This window comes from Portunus trituberculatus, chromosome 9 (genome assembly GCF_017591435.1).
Source record: "Portunus trituberculatus isolate SZX2019 chromosome 9, ASM1759143v1, whole genome shotgun sequence".
NCBI lineage: Eukaryota > Metazoa > Arthropoda > Malacostraca > Decapoda > Portunidae > Portunus > Portunus trituberculatus.
The window spans coordinates 9,010,048-9,031,356 of NC_059263.1; the positions used below are offsets into that span (position 1 = coordinate 9,010,048).

The 21,309-nt window shown below is 44.5% G+C and overlaps 2 protein-coding genes across 3 annotated transcripts in view; one reads left to right on the forward strand and one right to left on the reverse strand.

Annotated features, from left to right (window-relative positions):
• The first annotated feature begins 298 nt into the window (after positions 1–298).
• LOC123501306 (pro-resilin-like) lies at positions 299–7,282 on the forward strand. 2 transcript variants are annotated; one of them, XM_045250068.1, is made up of 4 exons: positions 299–384; positions 733–807; positions 1,178–1,419; positions 7,056–7,282. In XM_045250068.1, the coding sequence occupies exons 1-4, from the start codon at positions 373–375 to the stop codon at positions 7,117–7,119; spliced, it is 393 nt and encodes a 130-aa protein (XP_045106003.1). In that variant the 5' UTR covers positions 299–372; the 3' UTR covers positions 7,120–7,282. The 2 variants fall into 2 exon arrangements, with proteins under 2 accessions (XP_045106003.1, XP_045106005.1); XM_045250070.1 differs by lacking the exons at positions 299–384; positions 733–807; positions 1,178–1,419 and adding exons at positions 6,077–6,133; positions 6,434–6,502 and having other exon boundaries at positions 6,814–7,282.
• Positions 7,283–8,551: 1,269 nt separating this feature from the next.
• LOC123501516 overlaps positions 8,552–21,309 on the reverse strand; it is a 14,149-nt gene continuing 1,391 nt past the window's right edge. Inside the window, exons 3-13 of the mRNA XM_045250371.1 lie at positions 20,718–20,743; positions 20,491–20,670; positions 18,753–18,927; positions 12,251–12,322; positions 11,790–11,808; positions 11,683–11,720; positions 11,220–11,242; positions 10,392–10,539; positions 10,244–10,282; positions 9,791–9,910; positions 8,552–9,621 (exon numbers count right to left, since the gene is read on the reverse strand). Coding sequence (XP_045106306.1) covers positions 8,647–9,621; positions 9,791–9,910; positions 10,244–10,282; positions 10,392–10,539; positions 11,220–11,242; positions 11,683–11,720; positions 11,790–11,808; positions 12,251–12,322; positions 18,753–18,927; positions 20,491–20,670; positions 20,718–20,743 — 1,815 coding nt within the window. The 3' untranslated portion in view covers positions 8,552–8,646. The remainder of the gene's footprint in view (positions 9,622–9,790; positions 9,911–10,243; positions 10,283–10,391; positions 10,540–11,219; positions 11,243–11,682; positions 11,721–11,789; positions 11,809–12,250; positions 12,323–18,752; positions 18,928–20,490; positions 20,671–20,717; positions 20,744–21,309) is intronic.

A 21,309-nucleotide genomic window follows, 5' to 3' on the forward strand; every position in this document is an offset into this window, starting at 1 on the left:
ACAGAGGAGAGGCAGAAGACAAATCAGCTTTTAGGATTTTCATATTTCATTCTCAAAGGAATTGTATGTCTTTATGTTTTCAGATTATGCTTCATCTCAACATGCTGTGTGTTGGCAGAGTCAGTGTTTGTGTGTCGTCCATTTGTCCTATTGTTTTCCTGGGTGGTGGTGTGCTGCGCGGCAGGGCGAGGCGCGGCAGTATTGGGGACAAGCGGCACTACGTCATGAAAGGAGCAGTGACAGGATGCTTGCGTCCCTCCCGGTCTCTCCTGGCGCACAAAAACTGGCCCCGCCCTTTAGCGGCGGCACACATATATATAACACAAGCAGCGGCGATGGTCACCAGTCAAGATCCTTCGTCCAGCTGACAACATGAACGCTAAGGTAACCAACCCGCGCCGCTCCCTTGCCAGTGTCCCGGCGGGCCGTGCACACCGTGCCTGCCGGGAATGTTGACACCACTTTGTCATGTGACGGAATAGCATTTGGCGTCAAAAAATCGCAATGAGGGACACACGCTGTAGTGTAGTGTAGTAATAACAATACCAATATTAATGGCATCAGCAATCATAACACAAATAGCACCAGTCAGACAAGGACAACATAACATTCATTAATGTATATTATGTGTTGTTTGTATATTATCATATTTCTGTACGAAATGTTGTTTCTTAAAAAAAAAAAATGTTAGTGTTAGTAAGCTAGACCTAATGAGCTCGTTTGTCCCTGCAGGTGCTTCTCCTCCTGGCGGTGGTGGCCGCCGCCTTTGCCGACAAGCCCAGCCCGAGATACAATGTTCCCGTTCCGGTAAGTGTGGAGTCCCTCAGGATCCCTTCACTGGGTCCCTGTATGTTCTTGTCCTGAAGGATGGCACTTCCTGTAGGTCCTGTAGTGTGTCCTTTGTTCTCCCTTAGGGAGACTGTTCACTGTCCTCTTGTGTTTACTAACGAGGTGACAAAGGAACAGTCTTCTGCTGTTCCTAAAGTCGCAGCTTCAGTGTTCCCTTCCCCTCATCCTCACCTCTCACGGAGGACAGTAGCTCCCTTCTGAACGATATTCCCTGAGGGGGGCACGTCACCCCCCAGCGTGCCCCGCCTGCTGCCCCGCCCGCGCGGTACGCAGCAGGAGCCTCGCGGGACTCGTGACTCACGTACAGGCTCCCTCCTCCCCCCAACAGGATTCCGACTCCCGCTCCTACGAGGACTCGTTTGAGGTGCCGAAGTATGAGTTCCAGTGGAGTGTGGACGACAGCTCGTCCGGCAACAACTTCGGGCATGAGGAGGCGCGCGACGACGAGCACACGCAGGGCGGCTTCTACGTGGACCTGGCCGACGGCCGCAGGCAGAACGTCAAGTACGTGGTGGACGGCGACTCCGGCTTCCTGGCGGAGGTCACCTACGACGGCGAGGCGCGCTACTCCTCCGAGTCCCGCTCTGGCGAGTCCCGCGAGTACGCGCCCCCAAGGCCCACCTATGCGTAAGCAGCAAGTCATCATCTCTGAGCCGAACCTTCACCCTCCACCTTTCACCTTGAACCGCGCGGCGCCGGCACGCGTCCCACCCTACCTGTAATTTATGCATTTATATTATGTTATTTTCATAAACAATAAAGCAATATTTTCCTGACCTCTTGGGTTTTGCACTGAAAATTAAATAAATCAAAGCTTGTAGTGACGATGGAAGCTAAAAGAATCGTAACACCTTTCTCTCTATGCTTGACGTAAAGAAAGGCAAGAAAATGACTCAAGAGATGAAAAGGGAACTTTGCATGAGTGGCCTGGAACAGACCAGCAGCCAGCAATGTTGAGAGAGACGCTTGTGCAGATGTTTGTCCTGCATGGGAGTCACAGTTCCTGGTGGTGAATGATGGAACACTAAGTCTGCTCTGTCTTTTGACTCATGAACAAACGTATACTAGTATTGCCCTGCATGGCATGCTGCCCTTGTGGCCTCAGAGTGCGAGACTCCGCTGTTGATGTCACTGAAGAAGAACGAAAATCTGTTGGACGTTTTTTTAGAGAAGAATCTTTCCAGAATGTGAAAGAAAGATGCAGCAAAGACAAGTGCTCGTCACACAGCAGTAAAGGATGGCGTCGCCTTTGCTCACATCAGTTCCATCCCTCGGGAAGGAAACGCGGGGAGGGCAGCGCGGCTACAGAGCGGCTGGGCCTGGAGTCAAGTCTATCCTCTTTGGAATGACGCTTAACAGCTTCACCACAATTACTACACGGCCATCTGCCAACCAATAAAACATGGGCAGTGTTGATAGAAGATAATATAATAAACTTTTAAACGCAGGACACTCATCCAGCGGGAAGAGGTCATTATTTTGCTGAAGAGAGTGAACTCGTGTCACAGTCCGATAGAAAATAAAGCAACGGAGGAACACCAACAGGAAGGGACAGTTTAGCAACACACACACACACACACACACACACACACACACACACACACACACACACACACACACACACACACACACACACACACACACACACACACACACACACACACACACACACGGTCCGGTAGCTCAGTGGTTAGAGCGCTGGCTTCACAAGCCAGATGACCGGGGTTCGATTCCCCGGCCGGGTGGAGATATTTGGGTGTGTCTGCTTTCACGTGTAGCCCTTGTTCACCTAACAGTGAGTAGGTACGAGATGTAAATCGAGGAGTTGTGACCTTGTTGTCCCGGTGTGTGGTGTGTGCCTAGTCTTAGGCCTATCCGAAGATCGGAAACAATGAGCTCTGAGCTCGTTCCGTAGGGTAACGTCTGGCTGTCTCGTCAGAGACTGCAGCAGATCAAACAGTGAATTACACACACACACACACACACCTAACATGAACACAATGGTGGGTTCAACTTCATCCACAGTAAGGATTTTTAACTTGTAAGGGTGATAATAGTGGTGAAAAGCTGATTGATATGCTTCATCGGATTACGTGAATGCTTTTTTGCACTGAAGGAGCAGAATCCTTGCTATAACTGTCACCGGAATCATGAAACACCCTTGATGCAGCCACTAACTTCCACCAAATCCTGATGAAAGTAAAGATCAGACTCCTTAGTGTTGGAGAATCTAATCCCTTATTTCGATCCTGCCGATGAGACTTTCCCCTCCACCTATACTATTAACCCAGCCCCTTCATCCTATATTCCTAAGACCCCTTTGTGATGGGCGCTTTTTAGGTGGTGGCGCTGTACGTATATGGAACAACGGTACCAAAGGAAAGAAACCATACAAACTGGTTCATCATTGTAAAAGTTGAAGTTACTGGAGCGTCTCGTTGTGTGTAGTGTGTGGATGCAAAAAAAAGGAAAAAATACGGAGACATTCACTCCACTTCAAGGTTGTGTGTGGAAAAAAAGTGTGTGGCTGAACTGGTACACTTAGAAACACACACACACACACACACACACACACACACACACACACACACACACACACACACACACACACACACACACACACACACACACACACACACACACACACACACACACACACACACACACACACACACACACACACACCTCCTCTCCTCACTTTTATTCCCCTTTTCATAAGTAGAATCAACTTAGATCTAACTCTCCCTTTCCTTTTCTCTCCTCTCTGCACTACACTCTTAAACCCTTCACTACCACGACACGTCTTCATTATTTATTCAGATTACTATTAGGTGATTTTATACAGCTTAAGAATCTCATGTGAGGATTAAAGTAGTGAAGATTCTGGACCATTAAACTTCTGATCTCCAAAGAACCTTGCTAGTGTAACTGAAATCGTCTAATTATACACAAAACTCTTCTTTTTTTATGTAGGGAAGAGGGTCAGCCAAGGGCAAAAAAAAAAAAAATAAATAAATAAAGGCCTAATTGAGTGCTGGGTCTCTACAAATGGGAAAAGCGTCAGCCAATATTAGGTAGCAAATGCCTCGATACCTCCCTCTTAAAAGAAAATGCGTCCCAGTACTGAAAGAGTTAAATCTAAAACGGTTAAACCTACCTCAAAGTACAGCTGAGTGTAGTCCTTATCTCTGTACAGGATTGTTAAACTCATCTCTACCCTTAGAATGTGTCTGAATTTTACCTTCACTCTTTCTTACACGGTCACCAAACTTGACTAACCTCCTTCAGTCGAGTCTGCAAACCCAGCAATTGCCTCAGCTTCTTTTTACCGCGAGTTGAATAATAATCTGCATAACTTTTCCCCCTCCTTATGTAACGTTGCCTGGATTGCATTAGGGAGCAGCTGTGGTGGTGGTGGTGGTGGTGGTGGTGGTGGTGCCCAAGTGACCGGCGTGGTGTTGAAGTGTGACCCTTTAACACAATTGAGGCACCATTGGGACCTTGAGCATGATGTACCGGTCCTCATTTCGTTAATCGGTTCGTGGGTCACTTGTTCTAAGAGAGGAGCAGCAATGGAGGGCGATTTCAAGGCATTTATCCCATTTAACTCTCTCAACACTGTTCGGGAAATGGCCCTTTTTGTTGAATCCTTTTTGTTGCCCTTCACTGGATCTCTCCTCGTACATGAAAAAAAATGGCTCGTATCGGAACAAGTGAATGCCTCGTAGCTCCTCACGTTTGTACTATTCACTGCTGTCAATGGCGCTTATTCTTACCGCTGATTGTTTTTTTTTATAACAACGCGCATCCTTTCCCTTCCTATTAATTAATTTCCAGCAAGGGTGATTTTTTTTTTCTTCTTTTTTCTTTTTTATTCTTATTGTCATTACTCTCGCATATCACTTTTTTTTTCCCCTTTTGTTAATCTTTCCGTGTGAGGTCAAATGATTATCAGAGGTGACTCGCGCCGCCCTGGCTCACTTTGCGGTTACAGGCTGCAGGTGATTACTTTCAGAACTGGATCTTTGGATGGAGTGCTGCAAGGCGTCCCTACAGGTGCTTCAGTCTTCCTTGGAATCTTACCCTCTTCCACTGTCCTTTCATTTATTTATTTTTTTTTTCCCATTCTCTGTTTTTCTCTGTTCCACCTCTTTCTTTCTAAAATTTTAACCTTTATCTCTTCCACTTTCCTTTTATTATTTTTACCTTTACTTCTTCCTCTGTCCTTTTATTTCGTTCACCTCCATTCTGTGTTTTCTCTGTTCCACCTCCTTCCCTCCAAAATTTGAACCTTTATCTCTTTCACTCTCCTTTTTTTTTCACTCCCATTCTTTCTTTCCCTAGTCTTCCTCTTCCTCTATAAAATCTTAAGGCCATTTTCTGAACAATCAGCTAAATTTTGCTTTGAATAAACCATTAAGACAAATTATCATCCCGCTAAAGTTAAGGGATTGCATTACTTTTTCCTTCATCTTTGCTTTTTCTTTCCGATCATGTGTCTGTGAGTTATCGCATCTTGAAGGGTTGTGTTGTCAGTTTGTGTGGCGCACCAGGAGTTTTTTTTGTCTTCTTTTTATTAAGTGACACCTGTACTGTAGATGAACTCCCTTCCTGAGCTCCACTGGCTGTCAAAATATATGGTTCCTGTGCAGTCTCTCAGGCGATTTTCACTAATTTGACCATCTACAGATTACGGCTGCCTTCCTTACCGGCACTGACCTTAACCTGACGTGACCTTAGCTCATGACACCTGGCTCACCATTCCGCTCACTCATTACTTGATCAGTGCCTTCCTTTGTGCTTCCGCCGCCGCCTTCGCCTTGTGTGTCTTCACTTTGGACCATATTCTGAAACATTTCCGCCCGCACCCTTTCCCAGTCACATAGATTTTGCAGGTTATTTTTGATGGTGCTTGTGATATACCAATAAAATTAAATTTCCAATGCTATTCTCAGGAGCAAACAATGTTTTCATCATTGTCACGCATATCGCGACGAGTTCCAGTTCATTCAAACATTGATATTCTTGTACTGATTAAAGATTTAATCCCTACTGAAGTTTGCAATCGACGTGCAGAATTGGGGGCAGAAAAGTTACAGGGAGTAATGACCTAAAAGATGAGAGCAGCAGTGACAGGATGTCTGCGTCCCTCCTGGTCCCTCAAGCCGCAAAAAAAAAAAACCTGGCCCCGCCCCCCCGGTGGCGGCACACATATAAGACAAGCAAGCAGCGTTGGTGGTCACCAGTCAAGACCCATCATCCAACTCGCAACATGAACGCTAAGGTACCAACACGCACCATTCCCTCGCTCTTTCTTGAATGCTAAGCGTAACGGTACAACAAAATTGGCACCTTCCTAGTGAAGGACACTCAGCACAGCACAGCACAGCACAGGACAGTGCAGGCAGGAGTGTCATGGATGTCCTCCTGACCGTGGCTGGCTTGGACAACACCTAACTATCACCTGTCTAGTAGTCTCTGTCATGTTAGGAGTATGTGTTAAGCTGTTCACGCTTCAGGCAGCACCGATTAACTTGTTAGTGCTAGTAAGTCAAAACTTTAATCATCTCGTTTCTCTCTGCAGGTGCTTCTCCTCCTGGCGGTGGTGGCCGCCGCCTTTGCCGACAAGCCCAGCCCGAGCTACAATGTTCCGGTAAGTGTGGAGTCCCTCAGAGCCCTAAGTGTCCCTCAGAGTCCTCAGGGTTCCTCAGATGTCTTTGTGTCTCTCAAAACCCTCAAAGTTCCATAGAGCTTTCAGGATCCCTTAGACTTAGAGCCTTCAGGGTCCCTCAGGGATCCCCTTTCCCAACGTAGTCTTCGATATCCCCTGAGAGGTGTCAGAAAAGAGGCAGGTTCCCCTCAGCGTGCCCGGCCTGCTGCCCCGCCCCGCCCCGCCCCTGCAAGCAGCAGGAGCCTCGCGGGACTCGTGACTCACGTACAGGCTCCCTCCTCCCCCCACCACAGGACTCCGACTCCCGCTCCTACGAGGACTCGTTCGAGGTGCCGAAGTATGAGTTCCAGTGGAGTGTGGACGACAGCTCGTCCGGCAACAACTTCGGGCATGAGGAGGCGCGCGACGACGAGCACACGCAGGGCGGCTTCTACGTGGACCTGGCCGACGGCCGCAGGCAGAACGTCAAGTACGTGGTGGACGGCGACTCCGGCTTCCTGGCGGAGGTCACCTACGACGGCGAGGCGCGCTACTCCTCCGAGTCCCACGAGTCCAGCGAGTCCCACGAGTACGCGCCCCCAAGGCCCACCTATGCGTAAAGGCCGCGCCGCCCTCACCAGCCATACGCCATGCAGACTGTGGATCCTTCATCCCGATCATTCACCCGCGACTCTCCACAGGCGCGCTGCCGGCACGCGCCTCTCATTGTAACCAATGTATTTTAAGTATACCATTTTCCCAATAAAGCAACATCATGGTGAACCTGATCTCATATACAAAACGATAAGAAGGCACTTGACATTCACGATAAGTCACCAGAACTTTCGTCACCAATCACAAGTCAGTTGGTGACCCAGGCTGCGCACTGAGGTGCGTGGTGATGACAGAACACAACGTAATAAACTGCTCCACATAGAAACGGAAGTGGCGACTTCTGAAAGAAATAAAGTCTTGAAAATAATATTTATAATCATAACTGTAATCCTTCTTTTGACAACGCGAATACAAGACAAACCGCAGCAGCCAAGCAGCATGGAAAAACTTGCCGGCGTCACCTAAGGGTTCCGGTGAGGCCAATGGAGATATTCACATGATGCAGGGAACTCGAGAACCGCAGGTGTCACAAAAAGGTGTCCGCGTCTGCTTGTTCTGGCAGACCTGTTTGAGATTGTGTAACACGAGCCACTCCATGAACATGCTTGTAGGCTTGCACAGTTTTGAAATTATGTCATGCGCGCACGTACACACACACACACACACACACACACACACACACACACACACACACACACACACACACACACACACACACACACACACACACACACACACACACACACACGACCCGGTAGCTCAGTGGTTAGAGCGCTGGCTTCACAAGCCAGAGGACCGGGGTTCGATTCCCCGGCCGGGTGGAGATATTTGGGTGTGTCTCCTTTCACGTGTAGGTGGTGTTCACCTAGCAGTGAGTAGGTACGGGATGTAAATCGAGGAGTTGTGACCTTGTTGTCCCGGTGTGTGGTGTGTGTCTGGTCTCAGGCCTATCCGAAGATCGGAAATAATGAGCTCTGAGCTCGTTCCGTAGGGTAACGTCTGGCTGACTCGTCAGAGACTGCAGCAGATCAAACAGTGAATCACACACACACACACACACACACACACCAGTGTAGTGGTTAGCACGCTCGACTCAATCGAGAGGGCCGGGTTCGAGTCCCGGGAAGCGGCGAGGCAAATGGGCAAGCCTCTTAATGTGTGACCCTTGTTCACCTAGCAGTAAATAGGTACGGGATGTAACTCGAGGAGTTGTGACCTCGCTTTCCCGGTGTGTAGAGTGTGTTGTGGTCTCAGTCCTACCCGAAGATCGGTCTATGAGCTCTGAGCTCGCTCCGTAATGGGGAAGACTGGCTAGGTGACCAGCAGGCGACAGAGGTTAATTACACACACACACACACACACACACACACACACACACACACACAAACACGTTGAGTTCAAGGACGCATGAGACGAGGCAAAAGCATCACATCACAATACAGCAACATTTTACTCACATTCATCAGAGCACTGACAACACACAATACAGGTCAACAATATACAAAGAAAACGGAGGTCAGCAAACTCCCTCACTACGTCAACAGTTTCACGGGGCTGTAGGAGTGTCGTAGCTGCTTTGTGCTTTGAGGGGCGTAGACCGGCGCATCGTAGGAATAGGAAGCAGGACCAGAAGGAGATGTCTCGCTGGAATCCTTCTGTCTGTCATTGTCCTCTGAGCTGGAGTGAGGGATTTCCTGAGGCTCCTCGTCAGATTCTTTTCTTGAGGACTTCGAAGGGAGAGAGTATGTCTGGCTTTCCTCGGAGTCTCCCCTTTCGTTGCTTTCCTCCGAGTCTCTTGTCTTATGCGACCGACTTGACTTGATGTGGCTTTCCTGTGAGTCTCTCGTCTTTGGCCTTGAGGTGTGACCTGATGAGGACTTAGAGGAGGAATGTGTGTCTCTTTCCTCTGACGAATGCTTGGACCGCCTTCGTGAGGGTTTGGACGTTACTGTCTCCTGCTGAGTGGCGCGACCCGGGGCACGTGAAGGGCTCAGGTACGTGTAAGCTTTCTGCTCCTTACGAACTGTCTTGGGTGGCGGAGAATAAGCGACATCCTCCTGGGACTCCTCGGACTGGAGGGACTGGTAAGACACGCTTGTATGGGAGTAGGATTCTCTGGACTCCTTGGATTCGCTGGATCTATACACCGTCCTCCCAGCGGCGTAGGACTCCCTGGACTCCCTGGACTCGCTGGACTCCTCGGATTCTTTAGATTCGTGACCGCGGTACAAGGTTTTCAATGACTCGCTGGACTCTTTCACTTTCCTCGGCTTCGGTACGTACTCTCGCGCCTCGCCCTCGTAGGTGACCTCCGCCACGAAACCCGAGTCACCGTCCACGTAGTAGGACACCTTCTGCAGGCGGCCGTCGGGGAGCTGCACGTAGTAAGAGCCCTTGATGTTCTCCCCGTCACGTGATTTCTGCTGGCCGAAGTTGTTGTTGAAGAAATCGTCCTTCACGGCGAAGTTGTAGTTGAAGTTTGGCCTGACGGTGGACTCCTCGGACTCCTGCGAAGGAGGGAAAATGTGCGGGGTGAATGAAAGGAATTATAGGCCAGGTGTTAAGTAAGGAATGCTTTTAACTTTCTCATTCTAATTTGATCTTTTGTTTTATTCATTTCATTTATTCATCTATTTCTATCCGCTTATCTATTCATTTATTCAGTCTTCGCTTCACCTTGGATTCCTTCGAGCCTTGGTAGCGAGCAGCAGGAGGAGGAGAGTACTCATAAGTGTCAGAGCCCTCCCCTTCCACCCCCACCACCAGCACCACCACCGCCACTAGCGCTGCCACACTCTAAAGACAAGAAAAAGAATCAACACCAGCTGTACATAATGTCCCCGCTTGGCCACACACTGCACGGCCAGGCTGGGAGAAAGAACACTACCATATTCGCTACTCATCGTGAAGAGGCAACAGAAAGACAGCTCAGGGGAGACTTGTAACCCCATCTTCCCTATTTTTATTGCCACGGAGGAGCAAAACACTGGCTACCTCTTTGAAGGGCAGGCCTCATACATAAATAATTACATCTTTTGATTATATATAAGAGAGAACTGGCAAAGGGCAACAGAAAGAGTTAAATGTAGTCAACAATATAACATTCCATCCCTCCTCCCTCCGCCAGACCTGCAGTATCATATCGGAGTTTGGAAAGCAACTGCAGGCCTTCTTATTTCACGACCTGCTTTATATACCTGCTCCTGCATTACGTCATGTCCTCCTTAAGCCTTCAGCTACTCACGCCCCACGTAAGACTGCAAAGCTACGCCCTAACATGCATCTTACCCAAGCCATACTCCACCCATTCCACATTCCTTATTCGGATGTAATATGTCTGATTGCGTCTGAAGCGTGACCTGGCTTGACCTAGTACGGTGGGTGTGGACGTGTTCATAACGGCACGTGTGAGGTCAAGATCAGCTCTGGGGTCGGTGAGAAAGAGGGTCACGTTCCTGTGTTTGAAAGTGTTGCCTCTGCTTCCTGGAATGTGTGGTGTTGTGGTGTGGTGTGTTGTGGTTGTGTGTGGTGGTGTGGTGTGTTGTGTGTTGTGTGTGTTATGTAGTGTTGAATGGTGGTGTGGTGTTGTGTGGTGGTGTGGTGTAGTGTGGTGTGTGTGTGTGTGTGATGTGTTGTGTTGTGTGGTGTGGTAGTGTGTTGTGTTGTGTGTGTTGTGTGGTGGTGTTGTGTCGTGTGGTGTTTGTTTGTGTGTTTCCTCTTCTGTGGGTGTTTGCTGGAGTGTTTTATGGCGGTGCTGGTGTTTTGGTATTGATTGTACTTTTATTATTGTCATTATCATCATCACCACCATCATCACCACCACCATCACCACCACCATCATCACCATCACTATCATTATTACAGTCATCACCTTAATCCTTTTTTCCTTCTTTTTTTCTTAACTCTCTCTCTCTCTCTCTCTCTCTCTCTCTCTCTCTCTCTCTCTCTCTCTCTCTCTCTCTCTCTCTCTCTCTCTCTCTCTCTCTCTCTCTCTCTCTCTCTCTCTCTCTCTCTCTCTCTCTCTCTCTCTCTCTAACGGTATTGATATTTTTCCTGTTCTGCCTCTCACTGACTTAACAAACCCGCAGCGTCACATTACATTCACCGTCTTGGACTTAGAGGGTCAGTCTGTACAGCGTAGGAGCAGATTATACACACGGAGGAGGAGGTAAAGAAGGAGGAAGAAGAGAGTGAGGAGGAGGAGGAGGAAGAGGAGAATGAGAAAGGAAGCAAGGAAGAAGCAGAGGGTTAAGAAAGACATTACTCTACGGTTTAGGTTACAGAAACAGAGGAGGAGGAGGAGGAGGAGGAGGAAAGAATAAAAAAAGGAAAAGAAGCAAAGGATTAGGAAAGACATTATACTACGATTCAGGTTGTATAGACAGAGGAGTTGATGGCGAAGGAGGAGGAGAAGGAGGAGGAGAAGAAGCAGGAGAGGAAAAAGGAAGAGAAGGATGAAGAAAGGATAAAAAAAGGAAGGAAAACAAGAAGCAGAGGGTTAGGAAAGACATATACTACGGTTGAGATGATTAAAACAGAGGAATAGGAGGAGAAAGAAGAGAAGGAGGAGGAGGAGGAGGAGAAGGAGGAGAAGGAGGAGAAAAGGATAAATAGATGAAGGAAAGAAGAAACAGAGGATCAGAAAAGGATGATTATACACACGGGTCATTTTCACGTACAGGAGTAGGTGGAGAAGGAGGAGGAAAAGGAGAAGAAGGAAGAGAAGGAGGATGAGGAAAGAATAAAAGATGAAGGGAAGAGGAAGCAGAGGCTCAGAAAAGGATTATTATACACACGGAGTAGTGGAGAAGGAGAAGGAGGAGGAGGAGGAGGAAAAGGAGGATAAGGAAGAGAAGGAGGAGGAGGACAGAAGAAGCAGAGGGTCAGAAAAGACACACCATACACACGGTTCATTTTCACGCACAGATTCACTTTCTCCTATCGTAATATTGTTGCAAATGGTCGTTAGAAATTCTCGCCTCCGGGTGTTCGCGTTTCTTACTCTCCTGAACTTGATTTGAGAATGAATTAGAACACCTCTCTCTCTCTCTCTCTCTCTCTCTCTCTCTCTCTCTCTCTCTCTCTCTCTCTCTCTCTCTCTCTCTCTCTCTCTCTCTGACACACCCACTCACACACCTTTGATACATTGATAACTCGAAGGTTCATTGCCACATAAATATTCCTGAGGCTGGAGATTTCTGAGGTGAGCTGTGTAAGAATGATTTGTAAGGTTGTGTTGTGTATCGTTAATCCCTTCAGTACCATGACACGTTTCCATATTCATTCTGCTTTCTATTTGGTGATTTTACACAGCTTTGGAAACTTATGTTGGGTATTAAAATAGTAAAGACTCTGGCCATTAATCTTCTGACCTCCATAGACCCTTCCTAATGTAAGTAAAATCGTCTAAGCTAGAGATGTACCGATGCATCGGTATCGGTATCGGCATCGGCTTATTTTATGCCGATACTTCCGATACCTAAAAGGAATTTACTACTTAGTGATATATTCGGTAGCTATAAGATATTGATGATACTAGATTAATATAATACGGCGTATTAAGTTTCCGTGGTGATTACCGTATGTCATAGAATACTGGTTTCTGTGATAATAAGCCACAACCTCTAAATTGGACGTGTATGAAATGCGTATAGGCTGAACTCCGGCATCCTGTCACATGGTCGGTCATGAGTCACCACGCATTCTCACTGTCTCTCAGTCAGACGCTGCTCCTCCACCCACACAAAGTTCACACAGGTGAAAAGATTATGTTTTTGAATTATAATCTAAGAATGTCAAACTTCAGATATTGAGAATCCAACAAAATGATTTATATATATATATATATATATATATATATATATATATATATATATATATATATATATATATATATATATATATATATATATATATATATATATATATATATATATATATATATATATATATATATATATATATATATAGTTAGGCATTTTGCATTATTGTAAATAACAGCATATTCTTATTTGATTTATAATTAACAGTGGTAGTGCTAGCCTTTTCCAAGATATCATACTGGAATAGGTGGAAGCTCGAATTATATATGTATATTAATTTTAATGCAAGTTTAATTTTTGAGTTACTTGTGTTAACCTAAGGATGTAAAAATTCCATAACTAAGAAAGTAACGATTCTGTTTTGTAATCATGTGCATTGTGTATAATTTGTTGCATATTAATTATTTAAGATCATAGCAATACACTAGAAATTTAGAATAAACTAAACTTTTTCTATTTAATTGAAAAGATTAGGTGAAAGCTCATTTTCTGAATTGGTCTACTAATGTGTAATGAATTAATATCAAAGGATGTCAGATTTAATTAAAGAGAAACATACACAACAAAATGAGTTTCTTTTGCTAATATTTTGTGTCTGTTTTACAATTTTAATAATTTTAAAAATGTTTTTGATCGCCAAAATATCGTCAATAAAATTAATAATGAAAATGCACAAGACCAAATGGTCGCTAAAGGAGTAAGAAGTAAGAATTTAAAATAACTGACAAGAATCAGAAGACTGAGAAGATATTCATTCCAATTACTGAGTAATTTATCTTTGCAAATGGCTTCAAAAGCTTCTAGAATTGCTCCTATTTCACAAACGTTCTCAGAAGGACTCACAGCATCCCCCAAAACAAAGCCTCCCATCTGACAACGCTCGCCGTCCACCAACTCATCCTGGTGTCCAGTGCAGTAATCACTATAAGTAGTAGAATCGGTATCGGTGGTATCGGTATCGGTAGTAGTATCGGTATCGGCCCAATTAGGTGGTATCGGTATCGGTATCGGAATCGGCCGAAATTTTGGTATCGGTACATCTCTAGACTCTAATCACACCCAAATCTCAAGGTAGAAATGCGTCCCAGTAGTGAAGGGTGAATCATAGACCCACTTTTACATCGTTTGAGTTCAGTGAGCATTTTCGACAGTGACTCTAGATATACTGTACATGGAGATTTAGAGCTTTTTATTTTTCTGTTCATTCGTTCATTTATTCATCGGTTACTTATTCTATTTTATTGTCTATTTTTTAATATATATTTATTTTTTGTATATAAACTGCACAGCTTTAGTTTCTTCTTTTTTTATTTGTTCATTCATTGATTTATGTATTACCTAGTTATTCTATTGCATTATTCTTTACTCATTTATCATTTTTTATTTATTTATCTATTCATTCATTTATTTATTATTTATTTTTTTTTAATTTACACAAACTGCATTAACTCTACAAAGATTGATTCCCGCATTTCACTAAGTCTACGAGTACTATTTGCCACCTTCCATGCATATGTACCGTACACACACACACACACACACACACACACACACACACACACACACACACACACACACACACACACACACACACACACACACACACACACACACACACATAAATAAACAAGTAAGCACAAGAATCATTAAATATATTAGAGAGCAGCTTGTGTTGGAATGATCTTCAAAGTGAAAGTATATCAGTTTTAGTCTTAGTCTCAGTCTTAGTCTTAGTCCCCCTTATGAGCTCAGGCTGGCTCCGGCTTGGCTTGTTTTTACTCGCCATCTCAACTTTTTCTTGCCTCTGATCTTCTCCGGGTCGAGGCGGCGGCGGTGGTGGCGGTGGTGATGGTGGTGGTGGTGGTGGTGGTGGTGGTGGTCATTGCCTCACAGAAAATGGGGTTGCTGACGGAATATTAGTGTTACCTTGCCTCTGTTTTCTCTCTTCTATATTTCCCATTTTCTTTCATTACTCGTGTGTGGCTAGGGTAGTTCTTCCTTTCATCGCCCTGAAGTGATAGACGCAGCTGCAGTTTCCTCTTTTTCTCTTCGTTTACTACCTTGTTCTCAGCGACATGTAGCAAGACGAGTGGTTATAGAAAATGGGTGTCTTGTAGTGTCAGAGAAAACGTAGCATTTGAAGGCATACTTAGATAATACCAGAAGCTCGCTAGATATAAAGGAGAGAAATTCAGGTTAATCTTTATTATCGAAGCGTCATCGGGAATAAGAGGGCAAAACAATTAACCCCTTCAGTACCATGACTCGTTTTCCACATTCATTCTGCTTACTATTTGGACACTTTATACAGCTTCACAAACTTACGTGGTGATTAAATTAGTGAAGACTCCGACTCACTGGCTATTAATCTTCTGACCTCCATAGACCCTTCATGATGGAGGTAAAATCGTCTAATTACACACAAAACTCACGGTAAAAATGCGTCCCAGTACTGACAGGTTAACGTAAACTCGTCAACTACAAAGTCAAAGAATGTTGATATTTATAAGGTTGATCTTCGCACGGAGTAAGACATAAAGCCGGTAATTAATCCCTTCCATACGGAGACGCGTTTTTTACCTTGATTTTTAGGTGTGATTAGACGATTTTATTTGCATTAGGAAGGGTCTATGGAGGTCAGGAGATTAATAGCCAGACCCTCCACTATTTTAATCCCCTCACAAGTTTCTGAAGCTGTGTAGAATCGCCACATAGGAACTAGAATGAATATGAAAACGCGTCGTGGTAGTGAAGGGGTTAATGATCTTGTTAGTAATTATATTCGTAACACAAACCTTCTTAATGTTGTCGAGTTTGCATTTATTTTGTTCCGAGTGAATGGCTGTCTGTGATGTAAGATTGTATAATAATCAGAGAGAAGAAGCATTGTGTAACTGACGTCAAGGTAATAGTCTCTCTCTCTCTCTCTCTCTCTCTCTCTGAAAATTTATCCCGTAACCTCTTCAGTATCATGACTCGTTTCCATATTCATTCTGCTTACTATTTAGTGATTTTATACAGCTTCAGAAACTCATGTGGGGGATTAGAATATAGAAGACTGTGGCCATTAATCTTCTGACCTCCATAGAGTTGAGTTTGAATTGAGAATGGTTGAGGTTTGTTGCTAGTTTGTTGAAGTACTGAGAGAAAGAGAGAGAGAGAGAGAGAGAGAGAGAGAGAGAGAGTTCCAAAATTACTTCTAATACATGTCAGGTAGATAACCCAACACTAGAAGAAAAAAAACAATGAACAAAAACATAGAAAGTGAACATAGAAGCCTGTTTACAATGCTAACACCGCACACACAAAAAAAGAATAAAATAAATATAGATAAAATAAAATAGACAAAAACAACTAGAACTAGGAAAACAAGTCATCCAGTTTAGTTTTCCAAGTAACTCAATAAGCAACAGAATAAAGCTAATCAAATAAGTGAACAGCGCCAACCTTCACAATCCTCACAACCTCCACTTACCTCACTGTCTTCCATGCCTCGCTACCTTGACGCCACAGTGCCTAACCCCTCCTGGCAGGCGGCGGGGCACTCTGATGAACTAATGACCGCCTTACGTGACGTGGGGAGTGATAAGAGAGTGGTAATATGTCAAGCGTCGCGGCTGGAGTGAACTGGACCACGAGACAGAAGGAAAGATGGTGGTAGGAGATAAGGATGAAGTGAAGGAAAGAGAAGAAAATGAAGATAATTGAAAAGGGAGTGAGAGAGACTGGAACACGAGACAGGCAGAAGGAAAGATGGTGGTAGTCGTAGGAAGAGGGAAGGAAATGGAAGGGAGATAAAGATGAAGTGAAAAAGAAGAAAATGAAGATAATATAAGTAAGTAAATGAAGAGGGAGTGAGAGAGAAAATAAGATGAAAACGGAAAAGGAAAGGGAAAAGAAGGTGCTGTGGAGGTTAGGATGTGGCAGAGGGAAAGAAAAATAGGTATAGAGGCTGGAATATACTTAACCTCTTCAGTACCAGGACGCATTTCCAAATTCATTCTATTTATTATTTGGTGATTTTATACAGCTTCAAAAACTTATGTGGGTGATTGAAATAGTGGAGACTGTGACCATTAATCTTCTGACCTCCATAGACCCTTCCTAATGTAAACAAAATGGTCTAGTCGTACACAAATCTCAAAGGTAAAAAGGTGTCCCAGTATAGGCCGTTCATTTATCCCATCTAGTAGCGGTGTCAGTGTGAAAATAAAACGAGAAAAAAAAAATATTTGCTGCACCACTCAAGCTGATCATGCAAGCTTCAAATGCGATAACCTACAAATACTAGAGGCTAAGATTTATAAAGCAAAGATGAAGAAATTAATGCAAACCTGTAGCAAGATAATCATTTGTCTTGAAAGGATAATGTAAAGCGATATGTAACTATTGGGGATGGAGCGAGAGAGAGAGAGAGAGAGAGAGAGAGAGAGAGAGGTACGAGTATAAGCTGCAACCCACCATAAAGAACCTTACAAACGGGTACACAAACCACTCTGCCTTCACATTTCCTCACGTCCCACTTTCAATATTTTCCTTTTCAAAGCCAGCACAGCCACACCCATGCATGTCTTTCCCTCTCAAGCCTCACTCCTCTCGTACCTCCCTCCCTCACTCACCCAAGCGTCCAGGTATCTTTATCCATTCCCTCCACCCTCTCAAGACTCAGATGTAGGTAACAGGCCAGGGCTCGTGTAGATAACATTGGAGGTGCAGCAGTGAGAGAAGGGTTACGTGTTTGGAGGGCGTGATGGACGGAGAGATAAGATAGTGAGAGAGAGAAGAGTAATGGCAGAAGGAAGATAAGGGAGATGGGAGTGAAGTCAAGGAAAATAGAAGGAAAGAAAGATGGTGATAGTGAGACAGGGAAGGAAAGGGAAAAGGAGATAAGAATGAAGTGAAGGAAAGGAGAAGGAAATGAAGATAATGGCTATAAAGGAAAGGAATTAAGTGATAAAATAAGATGAAAAGAAGAAAAGGAAAGGGAAAGGGAGATCAGGATGAAGTGAAGGAAGGAAAAGGGGAGTAAATCGAGATAATAATGGAGATGAAGGAAAGGAAATGAGACGAAAAGAGGAAAAGGAAAGAGAGAGATGGAAGGAGGAAATAAGAGAAGGAAAAGGAATGTAGCTGAGAAAGATGCAAATGGCGAATATATAAGAAAGAATAGCGTAAAGTTTGAAGGATAGAAGCGAACACACACACGAACGAACGAGAGACAAGAGACAAAGAGATAAACAGAGGAAGGAAAAGTAAGATAAAACCGCAGAATTAGATAAGATAAGCGAAGGAATACCGTAAAGTTTGAAGGATAGAAGCTGACACACACACGAACGAACAAGAGACAAGAGACAAAGAGACAAACAGAGAAAGGAAAAGTAAGGTAAAGTAAAAAAAAAAGAGAGAACAGAAGAGAAACACGAGAGAACATTGGATTAACAGGAGAGAAATGAGAGAAGAGAACACTAGAAAGCATTGGATTAACAGGAATAGCGTAAAATTTCAGGGATGGAAGCGAACACACACACACACACACACACACACACACACAACGAACGAGGGACAAGAGACAAGAGATAAACAGAGGAAAGAAAAAAAAAGATAAAGCCACAGAATTGAATAAGATAAGCGATCACAAATAAAGGGAAATGTGAGACTTGAAGGAGAGGCACGTATAATATTCAAATGGAGGTGTAGAATTTTGAAATAAACCTCGGAAATAAAGAAAAGAATATAGAAATACAAGTGATGCGGGATAACATTGACTGTTGTCCTTTCCTTTGTTCAGAGAGAGAAAGAGAAAGAGAGAGAGAGACATTGGTTTTTTTGTTTCCTGGAATTTGATTGAGTTTGTGCAAGTCTTGATAGAGAACGAGAGATGGTGGTGGTGGTGGTGGTGATGGTGGTGGTGGTGGTGATGGTGGTGGTGGTGGTGGCAGGCTGACCCCATGTGTTGTGGTGGAGAAAGGTGGAGCAGCGGGACGGGTGATGCTAAGTGGAGCATGATGGTCCTTGCTCCACTAATAAGAATGATGATGATGATGATGATAATAATGAAGATAGTAATGATACTACTACTACTACTACTACTACTACTACTACTACTACTACCACTACTACTACTACTACTACTACTACTACTACTACTACTACTACTACCACTACTACACCACTGCTACTACTACTACTACTGCTACTACTACTACCACTACTACCACCACCACCACCACCACCACTCACCACTACCACCACTACCACCACCACCACCACCACCACCATTACCACTGCTGCTGCTGCTGCTGCTGCTGCTGCTGCTGCTGCTGCTGCTGCTGCTGCCACCACCACCACCACCACCACCACCACCACCACCACCACTACTACTACTACTGCTGCTACTACCACCACCACTGCTCCACCACCACTACTACTACCACCACCACTGCTACTACTACTGCTACTACTGCTACTACCACTACTCCTACTCCTACTACTACTACTACTACTACTACTACTACTACTACTACTACTACTACTACTTTCTCATTACCAACTTATCAATCAACAAGTGCGTCTCAAATAGAAAAAAAAAAATGATAGGAAAAAATCGTCATTCTCGTTTTTATGCATCACAAAATTGAGGTCATTAAAAACAAGCAAGCGAAAACAAGAATTAAAAAAAAAAAAAAAATAGGAAAAAAAAGCGCACGTGTTTAGCATCAATAAGACAGAGACAATTGTTTCCAACTAGACTTGCACATTTTTTTTTATTATTTTCATCACTTTTGACATACACGTTACATAATACAAAAATAAATACACACTACACACATTTCGTAAGCTGGACGAGACACAGAAAGCTGGAATGTCAGAGAGGCGAGAGAAGACTGGCGTAGACCGTTTAAATTGATTGGAAATAGACTGAAGGTAGACTGAAAATAAGCTAAAAAGATGACTGATACTAGACTGAAGAAATAGACTGATAGACAGACTGAAAATAAACTAGAAAGATGACTGATAGTAGACTGAAGAAACAGACTGATAGGTAAACTAAAAATAGGCTAAACAGATTACAGAATATAGTCTTGTTTTGCCTAGTATGACAGACAAATAGAGACAAGAAGTGGACCAGAGCCAGTTACAGGTACCCAGGTAAACAACACTAGGTTCGACAGGTGTGAGTGTTTAGGTATACCAGGTGGACAGGTGTGGTCAGGTAAAGAAGCAACTGGTATGAGAGAGAAATAGCGACAAGAAGTAAACCAGAGCCAATTACAGGTAGCCAGGTAAACCACAGGAGATTCAGCAGGTATGGGGTGCTTAGGTAGACCAGGTGGACAGGTGTGGTCAGGTAGGTAAAGAAGGAACTGGTAATGTACTAACTGATGAGAACAGTGACCAGTAGAAGTAAAGGTCGTAGTAGTGAGTGAAGATTGACAGTATTACCAGACAAGTGAAAATTCCTTAACAGTTCAGTGGTGTGTGGGATGATTTACCTTCTAACCTAACCAAACCTATACAGTTCATTTTCAGTTCACGTTCCTTCACTTCCCGTACCCGTATTCCCTGGACTCCTCAGACTCTGGGTACTGAGCCTCGCCCTCGTAGTTGACTTCAGCGATGTAGCCTGAATCGCCCTCCACGTAGTAGGCGACGTGCTGCAGGCGGCCGTCGGGGAGCTGCACAGAGTAGGACCCCTTAGTGTTGTCGTACTCGCGGTCCTCCTGGTGGTTGAAGCTGTTCCCGGAATACTCATCCCTCACCTCCCACTGGAAATTGTACACTGGGGTGCCACCTCCTCGGAAGATTCCTTTTGGTGGGGGAAAGAGAAAAGGTCGTGAGGTTTTGTGGGTGTTGTTTAGTTATTTGGGGTTGGTAGTTGACTAGTTGTTGTTGTTAGTGGTGGTGGTGGCGGTGTTGTTGTTGTTGTTGTTGTTGTAGGAGTGGTGGTGACGATAGTGTTGGTTTAGTCATTGTTTTGATGGTGGTGGTGATGGTGGTGGTGGTGGTGGTGTTGGTGATGTTTAGTTGGGTAGGGTTGGTATTTGACTTTTTGTTGATGTTGTTGTTGTTGTTTTGTTGTTGTTGTAGGAGTGATGGTGACGATGGTGCTGGTGGTTGTAGTTTAAGTAATCGTTTTAGTGGTGGTGGTGGTGATGGTGAAGAAGAGGATGAAATATCAAACGAAAGATGAACTATAGAAAAAGAAGAACCATTAGGAAGGGCACAAGATAAGGAGAGGAGAAGCAGCAAGAAGAGGAGGAGGAGGAGCAGGAAGAGGAGAGAGAGAGAGAGAGAGAGAGAGAGAGAGAGAGAGAGAGAGAGAGAGAGAGAGAAAGAGAAAGAGAAAGAGAGAGAGAATGATGCTAATAGTAA